This window comes from Plecotus auritus (genome assembly GCF_963455305.1).
Source record: "Plecotus auritus genome assembly, chromosome: 9".
NCBI lineage: Eukaryota > Metazoa > Chordata > Mammalia > Chiroptera > Vespertilionidae > Plecotus > Plecotus auritus.
The window spans coordinates 18266006-18293660 of record NC_137783.1 but is presented as its reverse complement, the minus strand read 5'-3'; the positions used below and the strand labels follow the sequence as shown (position 1 = coordinate 18293660).

Here is a 27655-nt window from a genome sequence, read left to right as displayed (position 1 = left end):
TCAGGGGCCTAGAGTATAGAGGGAATAAGATGTGTCTTTCCTCTACCCCCACCAGAAGCTCTAGAAACAAAACTATAAGCAAATCAGTGATTCCTGCGGTGGGGCAGGAAGACCTTGGACTCTCCTTGGCCACCACTGGGACCACTCTCAGCCTAGTAACCTTGGGAAGCAGATGAGGATGAGCAAGGGGGCGCAGGGTGGAGGGTTTGCTCTTCTTGAGGATGACCAGACCCAAGAAACCACCTCCAGCCATTCTGCACCTCTGCTCCCTCTGAGGCCAAGTCGGGGCCTCCTTCCCTTGGTCCCTTTGGCAAAAGCTACAGAGGGCAGGTTTCAGTGTCCTTCTGTACCAGCCTTCAAAAGAGAAGCCATGGCAGGGACAGGTTTGCAGTTTTAGACCTCAAGCCATTTCCCTGTAGCATCTGTACCCTCCCCCTGCCCCCCATTCTCCAGACCCAGGGCCTCAGGGAATAGATTCCTTACATGCTTGTGGCCAGAGGCAGAACCAAGGAAGTGATCTGGAGGGAGGTCAGCACAGTCAAGAAAGAGTTAGAAAACATGCCTCCTCCAACCTGGGGTTAATTATTGGCCCGGCCAGGATAGGGGAGGAAGGGGTCACGAACTCCAGCAGCTTGACTTCAGCCACCCACCTGGGTCTAGCATTTGAGATTGAAACCAGGCAACCAGTGGCCTGTTTTGTCCCAGCAACCTGGGACAGGCCTGGGTGAGGATCCCAGCCACTCGAGGCAATCTGGGGAGAAGGCCGTGGGTTCTGCTAACATGTGCACTCTGGCTCTGTTTGCTCCCTCCACAGTTCAAACTCCCCAAAGAGTACAGCTGGCCTGAAAAGAAGTTGAAAGTCTCCATCCTGCCAGATGTGGTATTCGATAGTCCACTGCACTAGCCTGGGCTGGGCCCTGCAGGGGCCAGAGGAGAGCCCAGCTGCTCCCCGGTGACTTCCGGTGTAACAACGGTGTAAGAGAGAGTCCCACCAATAAAAGGACAAGTGTGAGGATGACCGAGCACCTACAGCCCAGCGGGATGCTACGCATGGGCAGCTGACCTCCGCCTCACCTGCAGTGCCAAGCCCACATGACCAGGCCCTGATCCCACTGGGTACTGAGTGGGCAAATGCAAACCTTCCTTTCCTGCTGCTGCCTCAAGTTCTGGTTTGAGAAGCGACTCTGGACCTTTAATGTGCCCCTTGGTCTCAGGCCTCCTCTCGAGCACCCAGCAGGAAGGAGGTGGAGTGGCCCTCAGGGTTCACTGCCCAGCTCAGTCTGGGAGCCTTTGGTAGTCAAGCTCCTCTTGCCACCGAACAGTTTCTCTGATTGTGTTTGGTTTTCTTCCTCTATTTTATTTTGTAGAAACCGATGGTATTTTATTGCTCTTCAAAGATGTCCAGAAGCTGTGTATATAATGTCTTTTAAACAGAACTTTATTGCCAGATGAACTTTTGCATTCTCTCAGACAAGGGCCTGGGGCTATCTCCCCCTGAGCCGCCACCAGAGAAGGTATGGTGTTCACCTGCCTGCCCAGGGCCCAGAGCAGCCAGCTTCAGAGAGAGGCTTTTTTTTCCCAGGTGGGCCTGGTGGAGCCTGTGGCAGGGGAGAGCTGAGACTCCCCCATGAAGCCTTGAGCCCAGTTTAGCTGGGCCAAGAAGGGGTGCTACTGCTTCCCAGTGGACTGGACCCCACAAAGTTAGAGGACCATCAGGATCTCAGAGACTTGGTAGCCTCAGCCTCATCTTCCAGGCTTGCCTGGGAGATGGTGAGGCCCAGCACCTCACAGATCATCCCCACCTGCCACTCAGGGCCTGGGTCTCCAGCTCTTTGACCACTCCTGTCCCATTTCCTCATCCCCTGGGCCTCCCAGCCTCCAGGCTGCAGGACTCTGGCTTATTAAAAATGGAAAAAGTACCCTCTCAACATCTTTCACTTTGATTTTACAAACACTGCATTCTACCGCTCTTCTATCCTCCCTGCATCCATTCATTTCTCATCTCTCATTCCCCATTCCTGTCCTGCCTCTGGGCCTCTCTGGGCCTTGGTCCCTTGCCCCAATACTGCAGTTCTCATGGTCTTCCTCCCAGAAGCCAACCTATTTCTGGCCTGTGGTTTTGGGGTCCCTCTTGGATGATCTCCCACTTCTGTCCTGGAATCAACAAGCCCCATTCATGCCCTTTTACCCCCAACTCCAGGGACTGCTATTTCAAGATCACCCTTCAGGCCTGTCCAAAGCAAAGCCATTTTGTCTGTCAGGGATCACACAGGACTATGCTCTGCCCCACCAACACCACCATACACACCAGGAGGCCCACGGGTCCAGGACCCCTCTGATGGGAGATCCCGACAAAGAGCTGCCTCCGGGGGCCATGAAGGCAGTGACCGTCTCTCCAAGGAGCAGCAGTTGGACTTCCAAGGGGCCTGGCCCCTTCTCTGCACACACCCTTAGGGCTACCTGGTTAATCCCATCAAACTCAGAGCTTCAAGGCAGATCAGCCTCTGGAGTATTGGGAGAGATGGACTCCAGGCTCCCAGCAGCCAAGGTGCAACCCTCTGGACCTGACGCTGGCAGCAGCTGTGCCTTCTCAGAATTTTTCACAAGGACGTGTCCTGGCCTCCGTCTGCCACAGCATCTCTGCCTTTGAAGCTCTTGTCTTTTGATGCCTCATGGCCAAAGAGGTGCCATCACCTTTCTTCCTTTCCTTGCCACCTGACCTGCTCTCAACCAGTTCTCTTTCTGGAACCCTGCCTCCACCTGCCTGGTTTGGCAATGGGGAGGGGGCTATTCTATAAGCTTTGTCATCAGTATGGGAGGCAGTAGGTGAGCTCTGAGACAATGAGCCCATGAAGCCTGTGGCCCCTGCCTGCCCCATGTTGGGAACCTCCAAGGTCATGCTGGGGCCAGGCCTCCATTTCCTTTTCCTACAGGGCAGTGGCTCTGGGGCAGTGGAGGGCACCCACTGTCTCTGACCAGACCTCCTTTCCCTTGTGTGGCAATGCCTTCCCAGGGGTTCTCCATTGAGCTGGCTGGTGAGGGGACAAGCAAGGCTGACCACGTACTATGCTCAGCACAGCACCTGAAACGTGGTGGTTGCTCACCAAATGTATCCCTTCTTCCCCTCCCTGCAGCCCTTTCGGAGCCCTGACCTCATAGTGAGTGGGGAGGTAAGAAGCTTCCCTCTTTCATCTGCCTCTTCCACAGGCTTCCCTGAGGTTTGTCTGGCCCTACCCCACCCTCCCAGTCTCTGGTGCTAGGAAGGGGCACCCCCGTGCTGTTTGCCTGCTACACCAGGCAGACTTCTGTGGCTCCTCAGGTCCAGTATGGGCTGTAAGAGGACCACAGACACAGCTGCCACTCGGAGGGGGTGGAGAGGCTCATGCAAGGTCTCAGATCTGGCCAGGGAGCTGGCACTTTCCTGTCCTCTTCCTGTTCCATAGGCCAGGCTCCAGCGCTGGGACTGGGAAGCCTTGGGGAGAGTCTAAAAGGCTAGAACGTTTTAAAAATAAACACGGGGTCTTGGGACAGGGTTTTGAGATTGAGTTGAGGAGCAGGGAAAAAAATCTGAAAGTTGGTGCCCCTATGGGGCAGACCAGTAAAGAAATCCCTTGACTATTTTTTTATTGGGTTGTGTTTCCTCTAGCTTCCAGGTCCTCTGTGCCAGGTGAGATACCTGGGTCCCTATGATAAGTCAGGAGCCCTGTAGAGAGAGCCCTCCTTTTGTACAAGTACCTGAATGTTGCAATAAGCAGACTTTTGTAAAAATTTTCATTAGTTTCTAATGTCAATGGCGACTCGGTTCCTAGGGGCTGCAGCCAGCCAGGAACTTTTGTAAGAACGTTGGCTGCCTCACTTAGATGTCGTTTCCTTCGTGCCCCTCTTCCTCTGTGTAATCTAAGTGCATTAAACAGATTTGCAGAAGTGCCGCTTCTTGTGCTCCTTTCTGGCTGCCTGGAATAGGGGAGCGGGAAGACCAGGGCCCTGGCAGAGGGGGTGGATTGGAGTCGGCCTTTTAGAAGCTGGGATTACACGCACACCTTTCCCGCCCCCCGCCCCCCTTCTTCCCTCTTAGGCACAAATCTCCTAAACTCTAAGGGACCCCACAAGACTTGCAACCAGGGGTGCAGCGGGCAATGGCAGCTTGTCCCGGGCTAGCCCCTGAATTTGCCTCCTAGGCCTCCTTTTCTCTGACTTCTCAGTGAGCCAAAGCAGTCCCACCTGGTCTGTCCTGTTGCTTCTTCTGTCTTAAGTCCTTCCTCGTTTCACTGTCCCCGGCTTTAATAAACGTACTCTCAACATTAAAAAGAAGAAGCTGGGGTGGGAAAAGGTCCTGAAAACTGTTGCTGGGAGAATGTGCGTGGGGGCGGGGGTGGCAAAGAACAGGATCATGCAGCTGGTGACTCTTCAGTCATGCAGAAATGACTCTGCAGGGACAGTCTCTCTTTTACTGGTTTTGAATTCCTCTCAGGTCAAGAGGGTAGGAGCATGGATCACAGTCTGGGGAGATGAATGGGTGGGTAAAGACTTCATTCCTCTTCTCTCTTCCTCTCACCAAAACCCTTTCCCCTCAGTTCTCCTCACCTCCAGTTTGGAGTCCTTGCTCCCACTTCCAGCTGGGCCAAGAGACAGCCACTCCCCTCACTAGACTGCTAAATTCTACCTCCTAATCCAGAGCCTGGAGCAGAATGGAGGAGCAGCCTCAGAACCAGCACACCCACTGGGTGACACTGAGGCCCGCCCACCCTTCCTATCAACCTCTCTGGGCCTGGTCTGGGTGAGGAGGTGGGTGGCTCTTCCTTCCCTGGATTGCCCAGCTCCTGTCTCTCCAGGGCACGGTGTGGGAAAACAGTTCAGTGCCCAGGGGAGAGATAGCAACTGCCTGGGAACTTACAGACAGGCAGGCGGTCTGCACTGAGACAGGGTTCCTGGGCCCTGCAGCACTGCTCTGTGTCCTCATGTACTCTTTCCCTTGCTGCCAGGCCTAATTGTCCTTGGGAGTAGCAGGGTCTTTTCTCTTGGTGCTTAGGGTGCGATGCAGCTATAGCACCCAGGGGGTTCTACTGGGGCAGGTGGCATAGGTCCTAGGGGCATCACAAGAGGGCAGGGGGAAGGGTGTCAGCTCCTGTGAAGGGACGGTTAGCTCCCTTCCCTGTCTTCTGTGAGAACTAGCCGTATCTGGGGACCTTACCCAGGAGGAGGACAGCTCTCCTCCTTCAGCCTGTGACCTCCTACTGAGCTGTGGCTGGTCCCTGGAGCAGTGGAGCAGTTCCTGTCTGGGGCACTCGGCCCCTCTGGCAGTCAGAGCAAGGGACCTGGGAGGGTCTGGAGCCAGGCTAACAACCCCAGATGTCCCAGGCCATACCTTCCCCCTTTCACCTTGGAGACCAGGGTGGGGGTTCTTATCTAACCCTCCTCATCTGACTAGCCAAGAGGATCCAGGGTCAGTGAGGTTCTTGCTCCAAAGATCCTGTGCTTAGGTGATTTCCAGAGACAGGACTAGGCTGGGGTTGTTTCTGGAAAGAGAAGGGCTCCTGGGGGTGAGGGGGTAAGAAGCCCTGGCTGGGGGGCCAGGGTGCCCACAGGCTCCAGGTCCAGGGGCTGGGGAGCCTGAGAGATTTGCCAAACTGGCCAGATAAGAAGGAGAATGCATGCTGAAATGACTCAACCCAGCCTGTCAGGCACTGAGGCAGCTGCAGCCTGCAGAGGGGAAGCAGGTGGGAAGGCCAGAGGGGAGTGATTTGCTGGGCAGGAGTTGTGTCCCAAGACTGTAGGGGTAGGTCAGGAGGTCGTCTGGGAGGGACGGTCAACTCCAGGCCCCTTCTATGGGAGGCATGGCACTAGCCAGTCCCTCCTTCCTTAGTGCCTGAAAGCCTTTGGGAGAGAGCTAAGGGCAGGATGGAGGAAGAGCCAGATGATGCTGGTGGCTGTCCCTGGTTGTGTGGCATAGCTCTCTGAGTAATTTGAGGGGCAAGGGAGACTTTGAAGTTGTGATGAGAGTAGTGGCCTTATTGGGGCCAGAAAACTGAGGAAACACCTCTGCTCCTTTGTTTTTCCAATTTCACCCATTGCCAGCCCATCTCCCATCTTAGTACTGAGAGCCCTGACAGGAAGGAGAATGGGCCCTCGGGGTCACAGCCTTTATACTAAGACGACTAAGACAGGGAAGCCTCTACAATACCACTGTGGAAAGGGTAAGAACTAGAAAATACATTCACTCACTTGTTCTTTCAACAAACCTGTAACAGGCACTCTCCTACATGCTGGGAGGCTGACACAGGCCTGCCTGGCCTTAAGGAGTTTATAATGCAGTGAGGGAAAACAGACAAACAATTACAAGGAAGAGCCATAAAAGAGGAAGGAGTAAGCTGCTTTTCGTCCTCCCCAGCCTTACCAGTTATTGTCAGTGTGACTAAGGCTAACTTGTGCCTTAGTTTTTTTCATCTGCAAATGGATACTTGCTTCATAGAGTTTTTGCAAGGATTATATGAGATAATGCACACAAGATGCCTGGCACATAGTAATTGCTCAATTAGTGTTAACCCTTTATTAAAGGGATATGCTAGGGTATACACACAGAAAAGGTGCCCAACTCCATCTAGGGAGATTTTAAAAGGCTTCCCAAACCCAGCCGTCATGGCTCAGTGTGAACCAGGAGGTCATGGTTCAGGGCACATCCCCAGTGTGTGGTATGCAGGCAGCTGCCAATCGATGATTCTCATCATTGATATTTCTCTCTCTCCCTCTCCTTTCTAAAATCAATTAAAATATATTTAAAAATAAACAACAAAAGGCTTCCCGAAAGAAATGACATTTAAGTCAAAACCTGAAGGACGCTTACAGATGAACTGAACAAAAGAGGGGCTTTACTTTCAAAAGCTCCCTGGCAGGCAGAACAAGGGCAAAAGCCCCAAAACTCTTCTTGGGAACTGTAGAGTCCAAATTGCCTAGACCAGTGGTCGGCAAACTCATTAGTCAACAGAGCCAAATATCAACAGTACAACGATTGAAATTTCTTTTGAGAGCCAAATTTTTTAAACTTAAACTTCTTCTAACGCCACTTCTTCAAAATAGACTCACCCAGGCCGTAGTATTTTGTGGAAGAGCCACACTCAAGGGGCCAAAGAGCCGCATGTGGCTCGCGAGCCACAGTTTGCCGACCACGGGCCTGGAGTATATGGTTTCAGGCATCAAGCTTTCACTTTTGAACCACCCCCCTGCCAAATTGTATAGGACCTTGCAGGTAATTATAAAAGTTTGATTTTTATTCTGGTTGAAGTGCGAAGCCATTGGAAGATTTTGAGCATAAAATTGACATAATCTGACTTGTATTTTTAAAAAATTACTCTGGCTTCTCTGTTGAGATTGACTCCAGGAAGTAAGGGCAAAAACAGAGAAACTAGTTAGGACCTACTGAAATAATCCAGGCCACAGATTATAATACAGTAATAGAGATATTAAGAAGTAGTCAAGATTTGCTGAAAGGTTGGCTATCAGATGTTTTCCGAGAAGCAGAAGACTGCAGTGGGAAGAGGTTTGGGGGGAGCAGAAATTAGTATAGTTTTTGGACATGTTGAGTTTGGGATGTTTGTTGTACCTCCAAGCGAAGATGTTAAGTGAGTAACCAGTGTACAAGTAAATTATCAAAGAGAGATTTAAGAGTAGGATGAACTGAAGACTTATTGAATGGGTAAGAGAGACAAGAGGGAGATGTCAAGGTTTCCCCCTTAATCCTTAGTTTGGTAACTAAGTGGCTGACATGTCCACTGACTGAAATGGGGATCACAGGGGAAGGGGAACAGGCTGGAATGTGAAAAGGATGAAGTTTCATTTCCAATACATTGAATTCAAGGTGCCTGTGGGACATCTGAGTGGAGAGCATAGTTGACTACATGGATCTGCAACTAGGAGGCTGATGATCTGGGCCGGAGATACTGCCTGGGGAGTCATCAGTGTATAAACAGTAATAAAGCCATAGGAATAAATGAGATGTCCTAGGAAGCAGGTATAGATTAGTAAGAGAAGAAAATGGAGGGCAGGATTCTGAAGACCAACGGCATTTATGAGATGGAAATTAGAGAAGTCTGTGGTTAAAAAAATAAAACCAGAAGAGTATGATGTCTTGCAAGTCAAAGGAGCAATCTAGAAAGGTGAGAAATGAGAGGAATCCTTTAGATTTATTATCTAAATAAATAATAATGGAAGTCATCATTGAGGAGACCACAAAAGGACCCTCTGGCTCCAAGCTAGACCTTGTGTTACTGCTTTTAAAATTATTTTTATTTGTTGATTTTGAGAGAGAAACATCGATTTGGTGTTCCACCTATCCATTCACCCACTGGTTGATTCCTGCACAAGCTGGGGATCCAGCCTACAACCCCGGTGCATCAGGACAATGCTCCAACCAACTGAACCACCCAGCCAAGGCTAGGCCTCGTTATTTCTTTGCACCATCTTTAGAATATGGAATTAAGGACTAGGTCTTGAAACCCATTTTCTCCTTTTTTGTTCATTGAGACATGCATGCATTCATTCATTTTTCATCTGTTCAGCTTGTGAGGGGATGCCAAGTGCTAAAGACACAGACTCTCTCATTGAAGGGCCCACATTAGCCCTCACATCAGGAAAAAGAGAGAGAGATTGTGGAGCAGAAAGGCCCTCTGGTTTTATAAAAGGATCAGCACCCACGGGTCATACTGAACTGGATTTGAATTTGTTCTACCATTTAGAATGTAATAGCTGATGACTCTGAAATCCATAATAATCTCTAGCACAAACCTCCCCCCTGAGTCTGGTGTACCATTGCTTCCTCAACATTTCCACTGGGATACCTGAGTCAACTTAGACAACTACTAAAAATCTCCCCACCCAAACCTACCTACCCCTCTTTCATTCTCTTCTCAGTAAATGGCACCACCATTAAGCCTCTTGTTGAGGCCCAAATCCTAGGAATCCTAGGAATAATTTTAAACATTTTGGGGGTAATATACACACATACATATAAACATATATATCACATAAAATATATAATGTTTTTAAAGTTCAGAAGGATATATACTATGTACAGTGATAAGCACATCTTGATCCCATTCCTACTCCATTAGTATTATATGTTGATTCCTCTCCATCCCATATCTAACCCTTATCTAGTCCTATAAGCTCTACTTCCAAAATATATCCCAAATCTGACAGCTTCTCACAACCAGCTTCAAGTTCAAACTCCTTACCATGACCTACAAGGAAGGCCCTGTGTGTTCTAGCCCCTACCTGTCTTCTCCCTCACCACACAGCTTTCATTCTGCCCTAGAGAACATGCCTAATCTATTGCTTTTGCATTTGTTTTTCCTCTGACTAAAGCACTCTTCCCCCAGGGTGTCACTTGCTTGACTCCTAAACATGCAGGCTTCAGTTCAAATGCCACTTTTTTGGAGAACGGTGTGTGAGCCCCTAACTATCACAGAAATTATCCTACATATTTAATTAAAAAAATTTTTTTTGTACATGTTCTCTGAGGGATCCCCAGGTCCTAGAAAAATGCCTGGCACATAAAGGCTTTTGTTAAATATTTGTTGACTGACTGATCGACCTATGGTAGATTACTTCAGTTCTTTAAGCCTCTGTTTCTTTTTTTTAAAAAATATATTTTAATATATTTTTATTGATTTTTTACATAGAAGAAGGGAGAGGGATAGAGAGTTAGAAACATCCATGAGAGAGAAACATTGATCCTGCACACCTCCTACTGGGGATATGCCCACAACCAAGGTACATGCACTTGACCGGAATCGAACCTGCAACCTTTCAGTCCGCAGGCCGACGCTCTACCCACTGAGCCAAACCGGTTAGGGCAAGCCTCCATTTCTTTCTTAATATTAATTATTAATATTAATATTCAATCTTGCTTAGTAGTTTTAAGTGTCAGAAATGGGGGTTAAAGTGATGAGGACATAGGAAAATTGTCGCACAGTGAACCTTTGCCATTACCTGCTCATTCCATCAGAGAGCTGAGCTAGCAACCCTCCTTTTCCTCTCAGGTAGAAAGAGCGACGGGTGAAGAAGCCCACGAAGAGGTGGTCACCATCGCCCTTTTAAGAAGCGCGGAACGCTCCTCCCATCCAACGTTTAATGAACCCAAGTTAGTACAAGTCACGTGAGGAGCTCTGGCTTGCCCTGCCTTAAAGGGGCGGGGCCTCCGTCTGGGGCCCTATAGCAGGAGCATCCTCCGAAACAGCCTCCAACTCCAGACAGGGAAAAGGGGAGGAGCCGGGCGCCTCCGCAGCTGTACCAGCACTTCCGGACAAAACGCCCCGACCCCGCCCCACCCTCGCCTGTCCATTTATTTCTCCTGCGCCGGGTGGGCCGAACCGGCGGGTGCTGATTAAAGGCGCCGCGGTTACGCTGCCGCTTTCTCCTCGCCTCCCCCTCCCCGTCTCTCCGCCCCTTCCCGAGTAGCGGGACCGGCGGTGATGTAGAAACACCACCCTCCGCCTCTCTCCGCCCCGGCTCAGGAGTCCAGCTCACCGCAGCCCCCTGCCCGCCTGCGTCCCCACCCTGCCCGCTGCACTCTGCGGCTGGGGGAGCCTATTGTACCCGCCACCCCCCGCCGGCCGGCAGACTCCCAGGCCGGGCCGTCGTGGGAAGATCCGGGACCCCTGGGCACCCCTCCAGCCGGTCCCGCGAGCTAGGGCCCCTCCTTCGCCCGCCCTCCTCGCAACAGCGCGGTAGCAGCCAGGGCGCCCTTCCCTCCCAGCGGAGGCGGAGGCCAACTGGCGGGCAACAGGGACGCACCCCTTCCCGAGCCCCAGCGGCGAGTCCCCCCACCGCGCCCCCTTCCTGGGGGAAGGAGAGCTGGAGCCCGAGCGAGCCGAGGCAGGAAAAGGCTGCCGCGGACTGCCCGGCCCGCAGATCATTTTTATTATTGAGATTATTATTAAAAGGGGGCGGGGAGCCCAGAATGCGGGGGAGGGGGCTAGAGACAGCTATTTTTATTAAACAGATTATTCCCAAAATAATACGCGCAAGATGGCTGAAGGTGGCTGTGATGAGTGTTGGGGTTTTATATCCCTTTTTTTTTTTTTTTTTTTTTGATCTGAGGATAAAGCTCTGAGGCGACAGCCCTTGCGGAGACCCTGCCCGGAGTGCCCTCCCCTCAGTTGAGAAGCTGCGGGCGGACAAACGGACCCACCGACGGAGCGACTGGCGCGGGCCCGCCCCGGACGCGTCGCCAGGGCAGCAGCCGGGGGGCGAAGGGGGGCCGCGGTTCGCCTTTCTGCCGACTTCTTCCAATTCTAATCTTTTTTTATTTTCTGGAAAGGACCGGGGTGGGTGGAGCAGAGGTGGAGAGAAATCGGGACTTGGCATTTTCTCCCCTCTCTCCTAATTTGAGAGAGGCCGCCAGCTCTCCCCTTTAAGAGAGAGAGAGAGAGAGAGAGAGAGAGAGAGAGAGAGAGAGAGAGAGAGAGAAGAGAGAGGAGAGAGAGAGAGAGAACTGCAGGACCCTCGAGTGAGCGCGCCCGGACCCCGGCCGCCGCTCCGCCTGGGCCGCGGCCGCAGGAGCCCAAGATGGCTGGGCGCTGAGGGAGGCGGCCCGGCCCTGCCGCCGCGCGCAGGCTCCGGCCGCACCGCAGCCCGGAGCCGTCCAGACCAGAGCAGAGGCCGAGAAGAAAAGAAAGTGTTGGGGGGGGGGCGGGGTGAGGCTGGGGTGGCGAAGGGGGAGGGCCGGCCGGGGGGAGGGGAGCCCGGGAGCCGAGCCTCCTGTTCATTAGCAGTTGAGAAAAATTCCTTTCTAGTTTGATCAATCCCAGTTTTCCCCGGCAGCGCCGAGCGCCCGCCCAGCGCGGGCAGGAGAGCGGGTCTTCCCGCGGCGGGGGCGCCCGGCGCCGGGCCCGGGGGAGCGCAGAAGTGGCGACAAGGAGGTCAGGCCGGAGCGCCGCCGGGCTCTCCTCCCTCCCTTTCTGGTTGGCTTTTTTTTCCACTTTTCTCCCTCCCCCTTCCGTTTCTATTTGTGAAGGGAGGAGGAAGGCAGAGGCGGGCTGGTGTCTCTGGCCGGGGACTGGAATTTCATCTGAATGACTGCCCCATCGCGCACGCAGCGCCCCGGAGTCGGCCCGCCTGCGCCCCGCAGCCCGCACCCGCGGACGGACGGCCAGCCGAGGGGCGTCCGCGCCACCGCCCGGAGACCGCCGGCCCGCCTCGCCCGCCCGGCCCGGATCTAGTAGCCCTCGGCGCGGCAGCACTTGCTTCCCCGGCCCTCGGACTCTGGACGAGGCGAGGGACGCGCGGCGCAGAGGAGCCGGGAGGGAGCCACCATTGCCGCCGCCGCCGTCGCTGGAGGAAGTGTGCGGTTCCCGGGCTCTGTCCGCCGTGGGGCGCGCCCCAATGTCAGCCGCGGGGCCCAGCGCAGGCCGCGGGCCGGGGCTGCCCTAGCCGCGCAGACGGGGAGGCGGCCTCTTATATGGAATTTGGACTCCTGCGCTCCCCTTCAGGGTTGGTGCCCCGGCTGCGGCCCTGGCGCAGTCCGCCACCTCCCGCTAGGCGCTCAGGAGGACGAGACGCAACCGGCTGCGCGCGAGACGTGAGGACCTAGGCTCCCTCCGGGGGGCGGGCGCGCGGAAGGCGCTGGTGACTGAGCGACAGTCGGGGCCTCCTGGGGCCGGAGCTCCGGGCTCGGTGGGCCTACAGCGGTACCGGCCGGACCCCCAGGCTTGGGGAGTTGGGAAGGCCTGCCCGGGTCGCCTGCCCGCAGCCGCCATGGCGGAGAATTGGAAGAACTGCTTCGAGGAGGAACTCATCTGTCCCATCTGTCTGCATGTCTTCGTGGAGCCGGTGCAATTGCCGTGCAAACACAACTTCTGCCGGGGTTGCATCGGCGAGGCGTGGGCCAAGGACAGCGGCCTGGTGCGCTGCCCGGAGTGCAACCAGGCCTACAACCAGAAGCCGGGCCTGGAGAAGAATCTGAAGCTCACCAACATCGTGGAGAAGTTCAACGCCCTGCACGTGGAGAAGCCGCCCACGGCGCTGCACTGCGTGTTCTGCCGCCGCGGCCCCCCACTGCCCGCACAGAAGGTCTGCCTGCGCTGTGAGGCGCCCTGCTGCCAGTCCCACGTGCAGACGCACCTGCAGCAGCCCTCCACCGCCCGCGGGCACCTCCTGGTGGAGGCGGACGACGTGCGGGCCTGGAGCTGCCCGCAGCACAACGCCTACCGCCTCTACCACTGCGAGGCCGAGCAGGTGGCCGTGTGCCAATATTGCTGCTACTACAGCGGTGCGCATCAGGGACACTCGGTGTGCGACGTGGAGATCCGGAGGAATGAGATCCGGGCAAGTATCCTACACACACACACACACACATACACACTCCCTACCGCCTGGGACCACCCATCCAGGCAGGCTGACTTTCGTGACCTCAGGCCAGAGGCTCCCTTCCCGGAGCCTCTAATACTCTGAAAGTTTGGGGGCAAGGTTCTGGGAAGAAGGATCCCCCAGGCTACTTAATGCATTTCTGCACCTGTGCTCTTGTGAGTCATTTGTAGAACTGAAGTGTGGGGCTGTTAGAGTCGAGTTTGGGTGTTGCTTTTCCGTTTTTTCCGCACAGCTCCCTCCCCCAGCCTTGTTTCTGTAGGCCCTACAGGAAGTCACCAAGGCAGTGACCCAGGTTCTGCATCTCCAGCTGCTGTTTATGTAATGAGTGTCCTGGTGCCGCTGCTGTGGCTGACATGATCCATGATGTTGGCATACCAATGAGGAAGTAAACAAAAGCAGCCATGTTAGTTTCAAGCCCTACTGGAAACACATTGGGGGGTGGAAGGGAGCTTCCGGAGGGAGAGCAGAACTCCCGTATCTATGTGGACAAGGCCTGGACAGCCAGCAGTATCAGGACAGTGTCTCAACTGTTTGGATTATTCTGGATAGCCCACTCCCCATGTGTGGGAACCGCAGCCCTCTGTGTGCCTGTGTGTGTGTGTTGAACGCTCCTCCATGAACAAACCTTAAAGTATGTGCCTTCATCACCCTGAGCCCTTTGCTCCCAGCCCAGCCCTATATCACAGCCCTCCCACATTTGGGGAGGGGAAGTGGAAGACGGAAAAAGAATCCTGTGGGTTTAAGGTTGAGCCGCCTTACAATCTGGTTTCAGGCAGCTGGCTCCCCTGGGCTGCCGGCTGAGTGATTACGGAACCACATCCCCTCCCATTGTATACACCCTGCAGCAGCAGCCAATGTCAAAACCGCCTTCCCCCTCAGGCCTGTGGGCCAGGCTTTGGAGCTGGACTGAGGCAATACTTCCGTCCCCTCCAGTGGAGGGGGGCTCCTCCTTGGTCCCTCCCTGGTCCCCTGGCTTTCAGAGTTGAGTCATACCAGAGGAAGGGGTTGGCCTGAGACTGTATGAGCCGTTTCAGAAGCCCAAGCTTGGGGCCTGGGGGTGAGGTTGGGCTTTGGTACGACTGGGAGTGTTTCTGGGTGGGGGCCCCTGGAGGCTAGTTGAGGCCAGTGGGGAGTTTGGGTATGAGGAAGCAGGATCAGGGGACGGCTGTAGATGGGGGCTGTTTCCTTTGGAGGGACAGTCAGAATGAGTCAGTGTTTAGCCATTAAAAAACATACACAGACAACTAACAAAAGGCAAGAGGGCTGCCACAAGCTGAGGGCAGGGACAACAAATAAAATTTGCTGTATAATTAGTTTCCAATCCGATGGGCGAGCTCTGGGTTTTTGTGCCAGTACAGGGCCTCTGGTTTCTTAAAGGAAGTGTGGGGGGTGGAGAGAGGAGCCATTTCCACTCCCTCCCCACTAGGGTTAGAAAAGGCAGAAGCCTAGGGGAAGCAGATGAGCCCCAGGGCAAACAGAGCCCAGGTTTTCCTCAGTATTGGGAAGCTGCTGCTGTTAATAAAGATGGGAGGGCTTGGGAGAGGAGGCTGGGAAAGGGCAGAGGCAGGAGAAAGGGGCTGTCCAGTTCTCAGTCCTGGGATTGGCAGGGGAAAGTGAGAGGAGGGGAAAAATCTGAAATGTGGCTAAAAGGAACAGAGGAGGGGGCAGCAACCAGGGTGATGAGTGTATGTGTGCCCCCACCCAAGGTTTTGCTCTTAGCTGTGTCTGTGCTAGGGGTGTCTTTCATTTGGGTGGGGGAGAAAACATAATTGTACCTAACTTGGTAGTAAGAGGGTATCTCTAGATGTGTGGGCAAGTGTCTTTGCCCTCAAATGCACCTGTCGCCTGGTTGTGTAGTTGGGGTGTGGGAGGGATGGCACATGCATGCAGAGTGCATCCTGGGGTTCCCACCGGCAGGTCCCTGATCCCCAGCTCATGGGAGGAACTGGATGGGAGCAGGCCACGAACTTTGTCAGCAGCTGTGTGCAGGCGTGCGTGCATGCCTCTGTGTGTGTGTGTGTGTGTGTGTGTGTGTGTGTGTGTGTGTGTTAGTTCCTGTCCCTAGCGTGAGCAGGGACTCAGAAGTAGTGGGTTGCATCAGGGCCAGATGTGCAATTCTATTTGCTCAGCATCTGTGCCCCCCCAGCCCGAGTCTCATCCCCCTCCTATTCGTCCATCTCCAACTCCCCACTCCAGTCCCTCAGGATTCTCTCTGGTGCCCCAGGGTACTGGAGTTGGAAAGCCTTCAATAGCCCAACACCACTCAGTATGAGTTGGATTTAGTGAATGTGGAGGAAGGGGGTCCCACCAAGGGGGAGGGAGGGAGCTTTGGAGAACCTGAATGGAAGAACCCATTTCATTCTCCATCCTCTCTGGGAAACAGGGGGGAGGGGCCTTTTCCTAGGTCTCTTTTCCCTTGGGAATCAGTTCTAAAGGTCCTCTTCTGGTACCATGGATGAGGGCAACAGAATTTTCCCGGATAGAGAAACAGAAGCATGGGGACCTAGCACATGCCTTAAAATGTAGCTCTGCTTCTTGTGCTTCTTCTGTCCTCCTGGGAGAGGGGAGGGAGTGGCTACTGAAATGCCCTATTGGCTGGAAATAGAAAACCCTGATCAACCTCTCCCTGGTGGCCCTTACTTGCTTACTCAAAAGCACTCACATGTGCATGGGCCAGTGGCCTGGAGCTGGGGCCCAGTGGGAAGGCAAGCAGGGCCTCCATTCAGTGGTGGGGACTAGCAGGGGATCTCAGAGTTATGCCTGTGAAGTCCACGGCCCCATTCTACACTTGGGAAGCCAGTGTGTAGGCCACATTGCCCTGAGGCCTGGATGCCCACTGCATGGGCCTCAGAGACCACTCTCTGGGACATATCCAGATCCTAAATATGTCCTAAGGGCCTAAGATTAGGACATTTAGGTGGGTTCAGGCCTGGCAGCCTTGGTGTTCAAATCCTTTTCCATCCCCTAGGTTTAGGGATTCTTCTGAGCAACATGGTACTGGAATGAGTTGTGAGCACCTCTATCTCATGACCCCCCTCAACATGGAAAGATGACTCAAGCCCTAGTTATCTTGTGTGAGGGGCTATGCATGGTGTGTGTGTGTGTTTTCAGGTCATAGTTATGCCTGTGTCATTCCTAGGATCCCAGATCAAGGCTGGAAATGTTCCTTGCATTCTTGGAGGTTTAGAGTTGAGATGTTCTTTACGGAGGGGATCCCATGCTTGGGCCAGTTTGGAGTGGCTCTCACATTGCCTTTGGCTGGAGGGGTTGCATGGGACCCTGGGTCTCCACTCCAAGTGTCTGTGTCAGGTAGGCTGTAGGAGTGAGGGTTGCCCTGGTCTAGCCCACTCAGGCAGTGCAGAGCCCACTGCTGCCTCCTCCTCCACCATACTTTAAGGCAGTGGGGAGGCTGTGTGTATTCAAGGCACAAGGGTCATAAGTGCCCCTTCCTTGACCATCCTGAGTTTTACACAGAAGGGGGCCTGGTTTGGCCTTGCTCCATGGGCCCCAGACAGGCCCACCCCTCTACCTCCTCTCCAGGATACTGCTGACACAGCCGGGCGCCTATCGTGCACATCCTATTGATTCCTCTGCCTCCTGCACTCTGGGTAGCTGTGCATCCATGTCAGTCTGCAGGTGTGTGTAGCCAGCATGCCTGGCTGTGTCTCTCACATGTGACCGATTTTTTGTATCTCATGTGTGTATCTCTGAGAAGGTATGATGTGAGTGACTGACTTAATTATGTAGTTGTCTATGTATGTGTGATGTGGGGTCAGAAAGATTGTGTGTATATGTGTGTGTGTGTGTGTGAACAAGCATGCCGCACATCTACGAGGTGAAGTTGAGTGTGTGTGCATGACTGCCTGCTCAGGCTGTGGTTGGTGGTTGTGAGTCTTGTGCGACTTTTCTCACCTGGTGGGATGGGAATTGGGGAGGGAAGGGGGAGATGGGATTCACCTTAGGGTGAGCTTATTGCTTGTGGCAGCATCAGAGGTTGCATCCTGGATGGATCCTGCGATGCTGTATTGGGGGCAGTCTGGGTGGGCATAGGAAGAAGGTGGGCCTGATTTGGGCCCTTACCCTGGATTAAGCAGGCAGCCTCATCCCTGGCTCTGGAAAAGCCTTCCTTCCCGGCTGGCCTGGCATTCAAACCCAGACAAAGGGGGGCTTTCTCTCTCGCCTCTTTGTTCTGCTGCCCCAGAGCACTGCTCTCTGCATGGCAAAAGCTAATTTGACTCTGCAGCTGGGAAACCCTCTCTGGGGTCTGCCGGGGCCTGCCTCCCAGGTGCTGCCTTTCTTCTTGCCCTGGCTTCTGCCCTGTAACCTCCTCTCTCTGGGACTGTGGTTGCCCAGCCTGGAGATTCACAAGGTAGCCCAAGGCAGGAGCTGAGGCACGAAAGGGGGCATCTATGGCAGGCAGAAGCTGCTCTGAGACAAGGGGAGAGTGCTGTGGCCCAGGAGAGAGGAGGCTAACGTATTCCCGGGATGAGGTCTTAAGTGGGAGAGTGGGGAGTAGGCTTGGCAGCTGGGGAGGAGGTTAGGATAGGGTAGTTCTGGAGCAGGGGTTGCAGCCAGAGCTGGAGCCAGCATGAAAGTCACCTGGGCAGGGGTCTGAGTGCTTAGCTCCCTCTTTCTGCCCCCACCCTTCCACCACAGGGGCTGTTGGACCCAGCCCTGGCTTTGTCTGAAAACCTCAGGCCTGCTTCTGGCCCAGCCCCTGGGGCCCTGTTCCCTCCTGACCTTGCTTCTCTTCAAGGTTGACTTGTGGGTTTTATTATTATTTATTAACTTTTATACAGCCTAGAGTCCCCATGGCCTCACCCGTCTGCCCAGTCCAGTCTGACACCAAAAATGCCAGTTGGGCCTGGCCAATCAGGCTCTACAGGGACACGAGGCTTTCCCAGGGCAGGAAAGGGGGCTTGTGATTGCCCCCTCTCCAGGTTGGGAGGGCATCAGAGGGAACAGCTCAAGGCGCAGAGTCTAGAACACTAGGTGACAGGTATGAGAAGCAGGATGTTCTGGGGCCTTGGAGAAATGGGAATGAAGTGCTATGAAGCCTTCTTAATGCTTTCACCCTCACAGATTCAGGAGCAGACCATGGAAGGCCTTACCAGGGGTGGGCAAACTTTTTGACTCGAGGGCCACAATGGGTTCTTAAACTGGACCGGAGGGCCGGAACAAAAGCATGGATGGAGTGTTTGTGTGAACTAATATAAATTCAAAGTAAAGGAGTGGAGGGGAGAGCAAGAGAACCCTCCGCTCTTTCGGCTCCGCGGGCCGGATAGAACAGCCGAACGGGCCGGATCCGGCCTGCGGGCCGTAGTTTGCCCACGGCTGCCTTAGGCCCTCAGGGACAGAGACAGGAGTGAGCAGGTCCCATCTGGACCAGGACCTATGGAATGGGGCTGGGGCTCATATTGTCCCTCCTGCTGGAGGTGGACTGGTCCCTCAAGTGCTTCTAGCCTAGACCATGGTTCTCCACTTCGCTCCTTTCACTCCCCTCCTGCACACTTGAGGTGTGCCACAGTCCAGGTGACTTACTGTGGGCTGGGAGATGTTTATAAAGTGCCCTCCACCCCACATGGAGAGCCCTTGCTCTGAATCAAGGTGGGATGACCTCAGCTGTGGCTTTTCCCCAGGTGGGCAATGGGGCCTCAGGTCTCAGCAATTCCCTGGAGGTTGAGATGGAAAGAGGCTGCTGGTAGTGGAGAGGGGTCCAGGGCTTGCTTCCTCTGTTCCCCATCCTCCAGCTTCTCAGCAACCTGATTCAGGCGTTTGGTGTAACGGATATGAGAGGTAATGAAGGGGGCAGGGAGGTAATGAAGGGGGCAGCAAGTCTCCCCAATTTCCCAGTGCCTGAGGTGGCAGTAGTCCCCCAACCCCCTGCATTCCCCAAGGTCAGTGGTCGGCAAACTGCGGCTCGCAGGCCACATGCGGCTCTTTGGCCCCTTGAGTGTGGCTCTTCCACAAAATACCACGGCCTGGGCGAGTCTATTTTGAAGAAGTAGTATTAGAAGAAGTTTAAGTTTAAAAAATTTGGCTCTCAAAAGAAATTTCAATCGTTGTACTGTTGATATTTGGCTCTGTTGACTAATGAGTTTGCCGACCACTGCAGCCTAGGTGTTATCGGTGGCAGAATTAAGATCACCTGGCCCCAAGGAGGGCATTCCCTGCAAAGGTAAGCTGGCCAGCATGGACCCCCTCCCCTACCCCTGCAGCAAAGACAGGAACCCCTGGGGGAGGGGAAATGGAAAACCCAGCCACCTACTATGGAGTGTGGCACCGCCTTTCCTAGGCCTGGCCTGGCCTCCCACCTCAGAGGGCTGTGGGCAGGCAGGAACCCGGACCTGGGACTGGTGAAGCTAAGAGAAGATGCTGCAGGGTCCCAGGGTAGAAGTGCTGCCAGGAAAGGCTCTGAAAAACCCCTATAAGAAGAGAGAAAGGGCTAAGTCCCCCCAGGACTGGACAGGAGGTGCCTCCCATGGCTCTGCCCTGAGGGGTCAACCATGAACTCCCAGGAAGGGTTTCAGGGGGGCAAGAGAGGGGCTTCCCACAGGTCTGGAGGGTGGGAGCAGAGCAGCTCCATTCCTATCCTCTGAGGGAAACTGGGCTGGGAACCCACCTGGGGCCGCCCTTTCCCACCCCTCATTTGGGACTCAGCCCCAGGTGCACCCCTAATCAGATGATGGTGAGTTTGAGCAGGGAGTCCTTGGTGATGGGGGCTTGGGGCATGGGACCTGGGCTTTCAGATATCCAGGGCATTGGGAAGGCAAGAGTGGCCTGAAGTCTGAGATGCATGGGGGAGGGGGGCTGTCTTCCTGAGTGTGGGTGCAAGGTATCCAGCGGGCAAAAATCTGAGGGCCAGTTGCTACAGGGGAGGTAAAAAGGCATTATGTTCCTAAGAGGGTGTCCTGGCCACCTTGCCTCAATTGTCTGCGGCCTTCAGGAAGTCCAGCCTTCACACAGAAGGGGGTTGGATGCAAGTACCTGTGCACCTGGTACAACACTCTGCATGAGGTATTCGCAGGGCCCAGAGGCAGTATGTATGCTTGTGTGTGTGTGCAGTTGTATACATGTATCTGGGCCATACTGTGAGGCACTGCCTGCCCTCTTCACACAACCGTGGGCTGTTTCACAGGTGGGGAGGATCCATGACCACCTACCTCTATTCCTGCCCCACACCCAGCAGTGTTTCTGAACAGGTGCTGAATCCCAGATTGGCAACAGATACCTGTGCATGTTGGGTTGATGTGGGGAGCCTGCTGGAAGGACAAGTGCTGGGGGCAGGGCAAGGTCTCCTAGGGCTGGTTCTTAGAGGTCCTGTTCTGGGTCATTGAAAGGTTAAGTTTTTCAGGGAGATTGCCCCAGGCTTCCCCAGCTTAGCTAAGAGCCTCACCCCCACCTCCTCCTCTCCTCAGGGTCCTGGTGTTTTGTTTAGCCACCAACACAAAAGGGGGTCACTGAACTCCTTATTGGCCTAATGGGGTGGGGAGTGAGAAAGGGATTGGTGGCAGGTTGGGAAGCCATCTGGGTGTGGATGGGAGTGGGAGTCATGGCATCAAACTTGAGGGTCACTCTGAGGCCCACACAGAGGAAGAAAAAGAATCATTCCTTGTTGAGTGTATACTCACTGTGAGCAAGGCTCTGTGCAATTCGCTTTGCAAACCTTACTTTATGTGTAAAACCCATGGGTTTATTCAGTAAACATATTATGCATCTATAGGGTGCTGGGGCCTTTGTGTGGCCTGGCTCAGAAGGGAAGGTGAAAAAAGATAGCAGCAAAGCCCTATTTTCGAGAGGCCTTGAGTTTTGTAGAGAGATCAAACCACGGTTTATGAAACAAATTACAGAATAATGTATCCTATAGATCTTCTGGGATGGTGGCTGTTTTGTCTCTTTAATATTCAATACCTTAGCCAGTAGCTACATGCAGCTATTGAGCACTTAAACTGAAGCTGGTGCAACTGAAGAACTGATGTTTAATTTCACTTACTTTTTTTTTTTTTTTTTTAATATTTTATTGATTTCTTACAGAGAGGAAAGGGAGAGGATAGATAGTTAGAAACATCGATGAGAGAGAAACATCGATCAGCTGCCTCCTGCACACCTCCCACTGGGGATGTGCCCGCAACCAAGGTACATGCCCTTAACCGGAATCGAACCCGGGACCCTTCAGTCCGCAGGCCGACGCTCTATCCACTGAGCCAAACCGGTCAGGGCTTCACTTACTTTTAATTAAATTTAAGTAGTCACATGTGATTAGTGGCCACCATATTGGACAGCAGAGCTACAGAGGGCAGGCAGAATGTGACAACTCCTTTGTATGGCCAGGACTGGGAGGGACCTGCAAAAACTCTGAGCAGGGGCCATTAGAAGTTTCCTAGAGGAGTGGGGTCTTGAAGGATAGACAAGGAGAGGGAAGAGGCACTGAGGACTGCAGAAAACCATCAACAGGGTGCAGAGAGTTCAAATGTGCACAGAGTGTTGGGGACAGGATACTATCAGGTCATAAGAGAGCCTTCATTACCATGCTAAAATGTTTGGAAGGAGGGAGTCATTGAGGGTTCTTAAGCAGGAGCAAGACCCTATTTGAAGAGGTATGTCTGGTGAGGGGGGATGACAGGATGGATGGAGCAGCTGGGATGGGCAAGGCTGGGAGGATAGGGGTTGTAGAGATAGGATGAGAAGGGCTGAAATAGTAGCTTGGTCCAGGACCTTCCAGCAGACTGGCCTCAGGTCTTAGGGGAGCCAGTGTCTCCTTTCCACCTGGGGTCCAACTGAGGGGCTGAGGCAGTTAGCAAGGACTTCAGAGGCCTGGCTCTCAGGGTCAAGAACAAGGGTGGGGGTGGCTGGCTCGATGCCCCAAGTGTAAGGTTGTTTGACCCTCTGCTTAGGGCACTGATCTCTAAACTAGGGCTCCCAGAGAGAGGCAGCACGCCTTGGATAAGAACAGACCTTACTGCCTGTCGGAGTAGCTCAGTTGATTGAGTGTCATCCAGTGCACCAAAGGATTTGCTGTTTTGATTCCTGGTCAGGGCACATACCTGGGATATGGGTTTGATCTCCAGTCCCTCTTTCTCTCCTTCCCTCCTTTCTGCCCTCCCTCCCTTCTTCCCTTCTTCTCCTTTCTTCTCTCTAAGCATGTACTCGAGTGAGGATTAAAAAAACAGCCCTGGCTGGTGTGGCTCAGTTGGTCAGCCGGGCACTGGATTCCTGGTTCTGTTCCTGGTCATGGCACATGCTTGGGTGGTGGGCTGGATCCCCGGTGGGGAGCCTGCAGGAGGCAGCCCATCAATGTTACTCTTTCACATCAGTGTTTCTCTCTTCTCCCTTCCTCTCTCTCTCTCAAAATCAATAAACTATTCTTTAAAAAAAATAATTAATTAAATCTTATAAAAAGAACAGACATTACTGCCAGGTCACCTAAGTTTGTATCTCAGCTCTGCCACTTACTAACTGTGTACTTTGGATAAATTACTTAACCTCTCTGGTTTCCTCTTCCCTGAAATGAGGATAATAATAGTACTTATCTCATAGCATTACAGGAATGATAAGATTCATCGGAGGTGGGGGAGGGGTGCTTAGAACCAAGACTGGCCTGCCCCTGCCCTCAGAAAGCTCATGGTTTAGACACGTGTGAGAAGCTATTCCAGGCTTTCTTTTCCTGGGAACAGGCTGGCCAGACAGTTGTCACCAACCAGGCCCCTGGGATTGCACGAGGGCCAGAAGAGGTTGGATGGCAGACATTTTCGATCATCTGGGTCAAAGGATCTATAGGATGAGTCTGTTCTATAGAGGGGAGGTTGGTGTTCACCCATCCTTGGTAAGGGGTGGAGCTGCAGCCCCCTCTGATGCCCCTGCCTCAACTGTCCCTGCAGAAGATGCTGATGAAGCAGCAGGACCGACTGGAGGAGCGAGAGCAGGACATTGAGGACCAGCTGTACAAACTCGAGTCAGACAAGCGCCTGGTGGAGGTAGCTAAGCCCAAGTTCATGGTTTGGGGTGGGGGCTGCTTGGGTGCAGGGCCTTGGGCTAGTCCTTATTTGGGCTAGGATCTGTTGTGTGGTCAGCTCTGTGCCAGAACCCTTTGGTCAGCCATTCCGTGAACTGTTAGTTGCTGAGTCCTACAGGGGTAGCTGGCACAGAACCCTGTACTACCAGCAGGTCAAACCTTGCCCTGAGGAACCCTGGGCAGTCTGGGGGTTTGGGGTCCCAGACTCCACCATCCAGGATGTAAGACAGGCAGAAGCAGCAGCCAGTGGTCCCCAGTACTCACCTGCCCGCCCACTCTTGCCCCCTGTGCCCGTAGGAGAAGGTGAGCCAACTAAAGGAAGAAGTGCGGCTGCAGTATGAGAAACTGCATCAGCTGCTGGATGAGGACCTGGGGCAGACAGTGGAGGTTCTGGACAAGGCCCAGGCCAAGTTCTGCAGCGAGAACGCAGCGCAGGCGCTGCACCTTGGGGAACGCATGCAGGAGGCCAAGAAGCTGCTGGGCTCCCTGCAGCTGCTCTTCGACAAGACAGAGGATGTCAGCTTCATGAAGGTGGGCTGGGCCCAGGACTGGCTGGTGGGACCCTGGGGCATTCCTAAATTGGAGCCTGCAATTCTTTTTTTTAAACATGTTTGTTTGTCTGTTTTTTAAAAAACGTGTTTTTGTTTTTAATTGATTTTAGAGAGAGAGGAAGGGAGAGGGATAAAGAGATAGAAACATTGATTATTTGCCCCCTGCATACTCCCCACTGGGGATCAAGCCCGCAGCCCGGGCATGTGCCCTGATCAGGAATCGAACAAGCGACTTCTTAATTCATGGGTTGACGTCAAACCACTGAGCCACACTGGCCGGGCAAGTCTGCGATTCTTTATTCCCCAACCAGTTTCCCCCGCCAGTGTGCTCACGGGGCTTTGGAGCCACCCTGTTCCTTCTAGCTTGTGACCTTGGGCAAGTCCTATATGTTCCTTATGCCTCAGTCCCCTCACCTATCAAATGAGGTTGATTATACAGATCTACTCTCCTTTATCCTCAATTCCAAATTTTAGTAATCTCTGCATACTCAAAGAAAAAAGTTCTGGCAACTCATTTAACAGCAAAAATTGGCCTGAACTGATGTTGGCAATGTTTGGTCTTTATTTATCTCACCTGGTACACATATTCAAACATTTTGCTGCAGAAACATTGATGTATTGAATTGTGGTGCTTACTGGGGGGTGATATATAATATATGGTACAGGCACTATATTTCCCTTCTGAAATCCAAATAATTCCACATCTGGCCCCAAAGATTTCAAATAAGAGGACTGGGTGCCTGCAAACCTTCCTTCTAGGGTAGTTGTGTGGATAAAATGATGGATATATAAGAAACACTTGCAATATTGCCTGTCACATAGTAAGTGCTCAATAAATGTTAGCTATTCTTCTAAAAAAGCAGACACCAGCCAAGAGCTGCCCTGCCTGGGGAGAGTGAGGATAGGGCAGTTCTTGTCTTCCCCTCTCCCATGCTGCCTTTTCCACTGACTAAACCTTTTCTCTCTCTCTAGAACACCAAATCTGTGAAAATCCTAATGGACAGGTGAGCAGGTGGTTACTAGCTGTCAGGGGAACACATCTTGGGAGGGTCAGGCCCACGGGGCAGGGGGAGGTAGGGCGGGCTCACCGGTGATACCTCCTCACAGCAGATGCCCCGTCCACTGCCCCCAGGACCCAGACCTGCACAGGCAACAGCCTTTCTCCTCCTAAGATCGGCCACCTGAACTCCAAGCTCTTCCTGAACGAGGTGGCCAAGAAGGAGAAGCAGCTGCGGAAGATGCTAGAAGGTGAGGGTGGGGTCTTCAATGGAAGGGAGAGAGCCCTTTGGGCATGGGTATATGCCAGAGCCTTCTCTCTGAGAGGCAGCATGGCCTAGTTAGGTGGACCTTCCTTCATGTCCTGGCTTTGCCATTTCTAGCTGTGGAACCTTGGGCAAGCCATATTACCTCCCTGAGCCTCAGTTTCTTCAACTGTAAAATGGGAATAATAGTATCTATTTGCTAATGGAGTAGTGAGCGCCAACCAAGGTGATGCTGACATAGTGTGCTTGGTCCTATAGATGAGAAAGGTCCCCAGGGCTGAGGAGGATGTGAACTTCATTGTTTTTTGTCCCAAACTCTCCACAGGCCCCTTCAGCACACCGGTGCCCTTCCTGCAAAGCGTCCCCCTGTACCCTTGTGGCGTGAGCAGCTCTGGGGCGGAAAAGCGCAAGCACTCAATGGCCTTCCCTGAGGCCAGCTTCCTAGAGACATCATCGGGCCCTGTGGGCAGCCAGTATGGGGCAGCGGGCACAGCCAGCGGCGAGGGCCAATCAGGGCAGCCCCTGGGGCCCTGCAGCTCCACGCAGCACTTGGTGGCCCTGCCAGGAGGCGCTCAACCAGTGCACTCAAGTCCTGTGTTTCCCCCATCGCAGTATCCCAATGGCTCCGCCGCCCAGCAGCCCATGCTCCCCCAGTATGGCGGCCGCAAGATTCTCGTCTGTTCCGTGGACAACTGTTACTGTTCTTCCGTGGCCAACCATGGTGGCCACCAGCCCTACCCCCGCTCCGGCCATTTTCCCTGGACAGTGCCCTCGCAGGAATACTCACACCCGCTCCCACCTGCACCCTCCGTCCCCCAGTCCCTTCCTGGCCTGGCCGTCAGAGACTGGCTCGACGCCTCCCAGCAGCCTGGCCACCAGGATTTCTACAGGGTGTATGGGCAGCCATCCACCAAACACTACGTGACGAGCTAACGCCACGCGGGCGGTGGGGCGCTGGGGAATCTTCCCCCCCAGCCCCCAGTGGCTCGGGAATTATGCATCCAGAGACCTGTCCTTCTACCTTCCTGTCCTCCCTCCCTTCCTTCTTTCCCCTAAGTCTTGTCCTTTTGGATTTTGTTTTGTTTTGGGCTTTGTTTTTGATTTTTTTTATTATGAATCTCTGGACGTGGAGTGACAGCGGGAGCTGGTCTGGGCTGGGCCCGCAGGTGGCCCTGGAGTTGGGAAAGCGTCTACCTCAAGGCGCTGAGCTCTCTCTCTGTCTCTCCTTTGTTCTTCCACGCCTTCTCCTTCTCACCCCTATGGCTGGAAGGAACCTCAGCTTTCCCTAAAGCCTTGGGGGGTGGGGGCAACCCTCCTCACCCAGCCCTGGGAGGAAGGACCAGTGCCCACTGGTCTGCTTCTCTTGTTTTTCTTTTGGGCAGTTTGATCACTGACTGAGTAAGAAATGACCTGTAGATTGTGGGGCTTTTGTTTTTTAATTTTTTTTAAACCAAGAATGATTTCTCCTGCTTCTTTCTTCTCACCATCCTCCCAGACGGAGTTCAAAGGCCACTTCTCAAGCAGCTTTTGGCACCTTCAGCCTCAGAGTGGAATCTTACAGACAGGAACCCCATGTCCAGGAAAGAAAAGAAGGAACTTTGCCAATAATAGTGACCACAGCAAAAGCAAATAATAATAATATTAATAATAATGAGAAATAAAAGAAATAATTAAATAAAAAAACCATAGCACAGCCCTTGTTGAGGTCAGCGGGGGAAGAGGGGCTGCCCTGAGTTGGGTCCTTGCCTGGATTTTGACACAGCAACTTCCTGTAGTGAGCACTTTGTATGAATCGTGGACTTCCTGTTCTCAAGGCGCAGGTATTCTGTAATCTGTCTAGAGCACACACCGAAATCCGAGTTCTAATAAACAATGGCGCAGTCCCACTCCCTGCCTCGCCTCTTACCCCAACTCCTCAGGCCTGGGGTCTTCAGGCATTGGGTGGGGAGGGGCCCTCTAGGAATGGAAGCCCCTGCCCTCCTTGCCTTGATTCTCTTCTGGCTCTAGCTTGTTCCAGGCCTGTGAATGTCAACCCGTAAGACACCGATTGCATCTACTCAGCCCTGGATTCATTTGGGAAATAGTGGCTGAGGGTCTCCCATGCCCAGTCGTCTGCTGCATAGGCCCTGGCATCTTGGCTTCTGCTAACATGCTCTTAGCTAGGACAGACAAAGGAAGAGACCTTTCTATGAGTCTTGCAAAGTTTACCTCCTTCAGTCCAGTATTTATTGAGCACATGCTAAGTGCTAGGCACTGCATAAGCAGAGTAAGACCCTGTCTTGGAATTTAGTCTGACGGCCTTGCCCCCCATTGGGAGGGTGGGGTCACTCAGCTCCATGCCTCCTTTGGTGACTTGGGCTCTGGCCCCTGAGCATGGAAGAAGAACGGGCAGGACAGTCTTTGGCTCTGGGAGGCATGGAAGTAGGGTAGCAACATGAGAAGTACATCTTACCTCTATCCCCTTTGGC

The 27655-nt window shown here is 53.4% G+C and overlaps 2 protein-coding genes and 1 long non-coding RNA gene across 5 annotated transcripts in view; 2 read left to right on the top strand and 1 right to left on the bottom strand.

The window, feature by feature from the left end:
- SUFU (SUFU negative regulator of hedgehog signaling) overlaps positions 1 to 3932 on the top strand; it is a 95993-nt gene extending 92061 nt beyond the window's left edge. The window contains exon 11 of one of the 3 annotated variants that reach the window (XR_013961597.1): positions 815 to 888. Coding sequence is in view for 2 of the 3 variants with exons in the window: in XM_080687233.1 (XP_080543359.1) it covers positions 815 to 904 (90 nt within the window). In the remaining variant the exon portion in view is untranslated. Of the gene's footprint in view, positions 1 to 814 lie in introns of all 3 variants that reach the window. The other 2 variants (XM_080687233.1, XM_080687232.1) reach the window with 2 other exon arrangements.
- LOC308257495 overlaps positions 1 to 10104 on the bottom strand; it is a 30914-nt gene extending 20810 nt beyond the window's left edge. The window contains exon 1 of the long non-coding RNA XR_013961598.1: positions 9985 to 10104. This is a non-coding gene — a long non-coding RNA (uncharacterized lncRNA). The remainder of the gene's footprint in view (positions 1 to 9984) is intronic.
- A 1900-nt stretch (positions 10105 to 12004) lies between these two features.
- Positions 12005 to 27073, top strand: TRIM8 (tripartite motif containing 8). Its single transcript, XM_080642148.1, has 6 exons — positions 12005 to 13320; positions 23241 to 23336; positions 23672 to 23905; positions 24898 to 24929; positions 25058 to 25173; positions 25513 to 27073. Exons 1-6 carry the CDS (start codon positions 12751 to 12753, stop codon positions 26118 to 26120), a joined length of 1656 nt encoding a protein of 551 aa, XP_080498274.1. The 5' UTR covers positions 12005 to 12750; the 3' UTR covers positions 26121 to 27073.
- Positions 27074 to 27655: the final 582 nt, after the last annotated feature.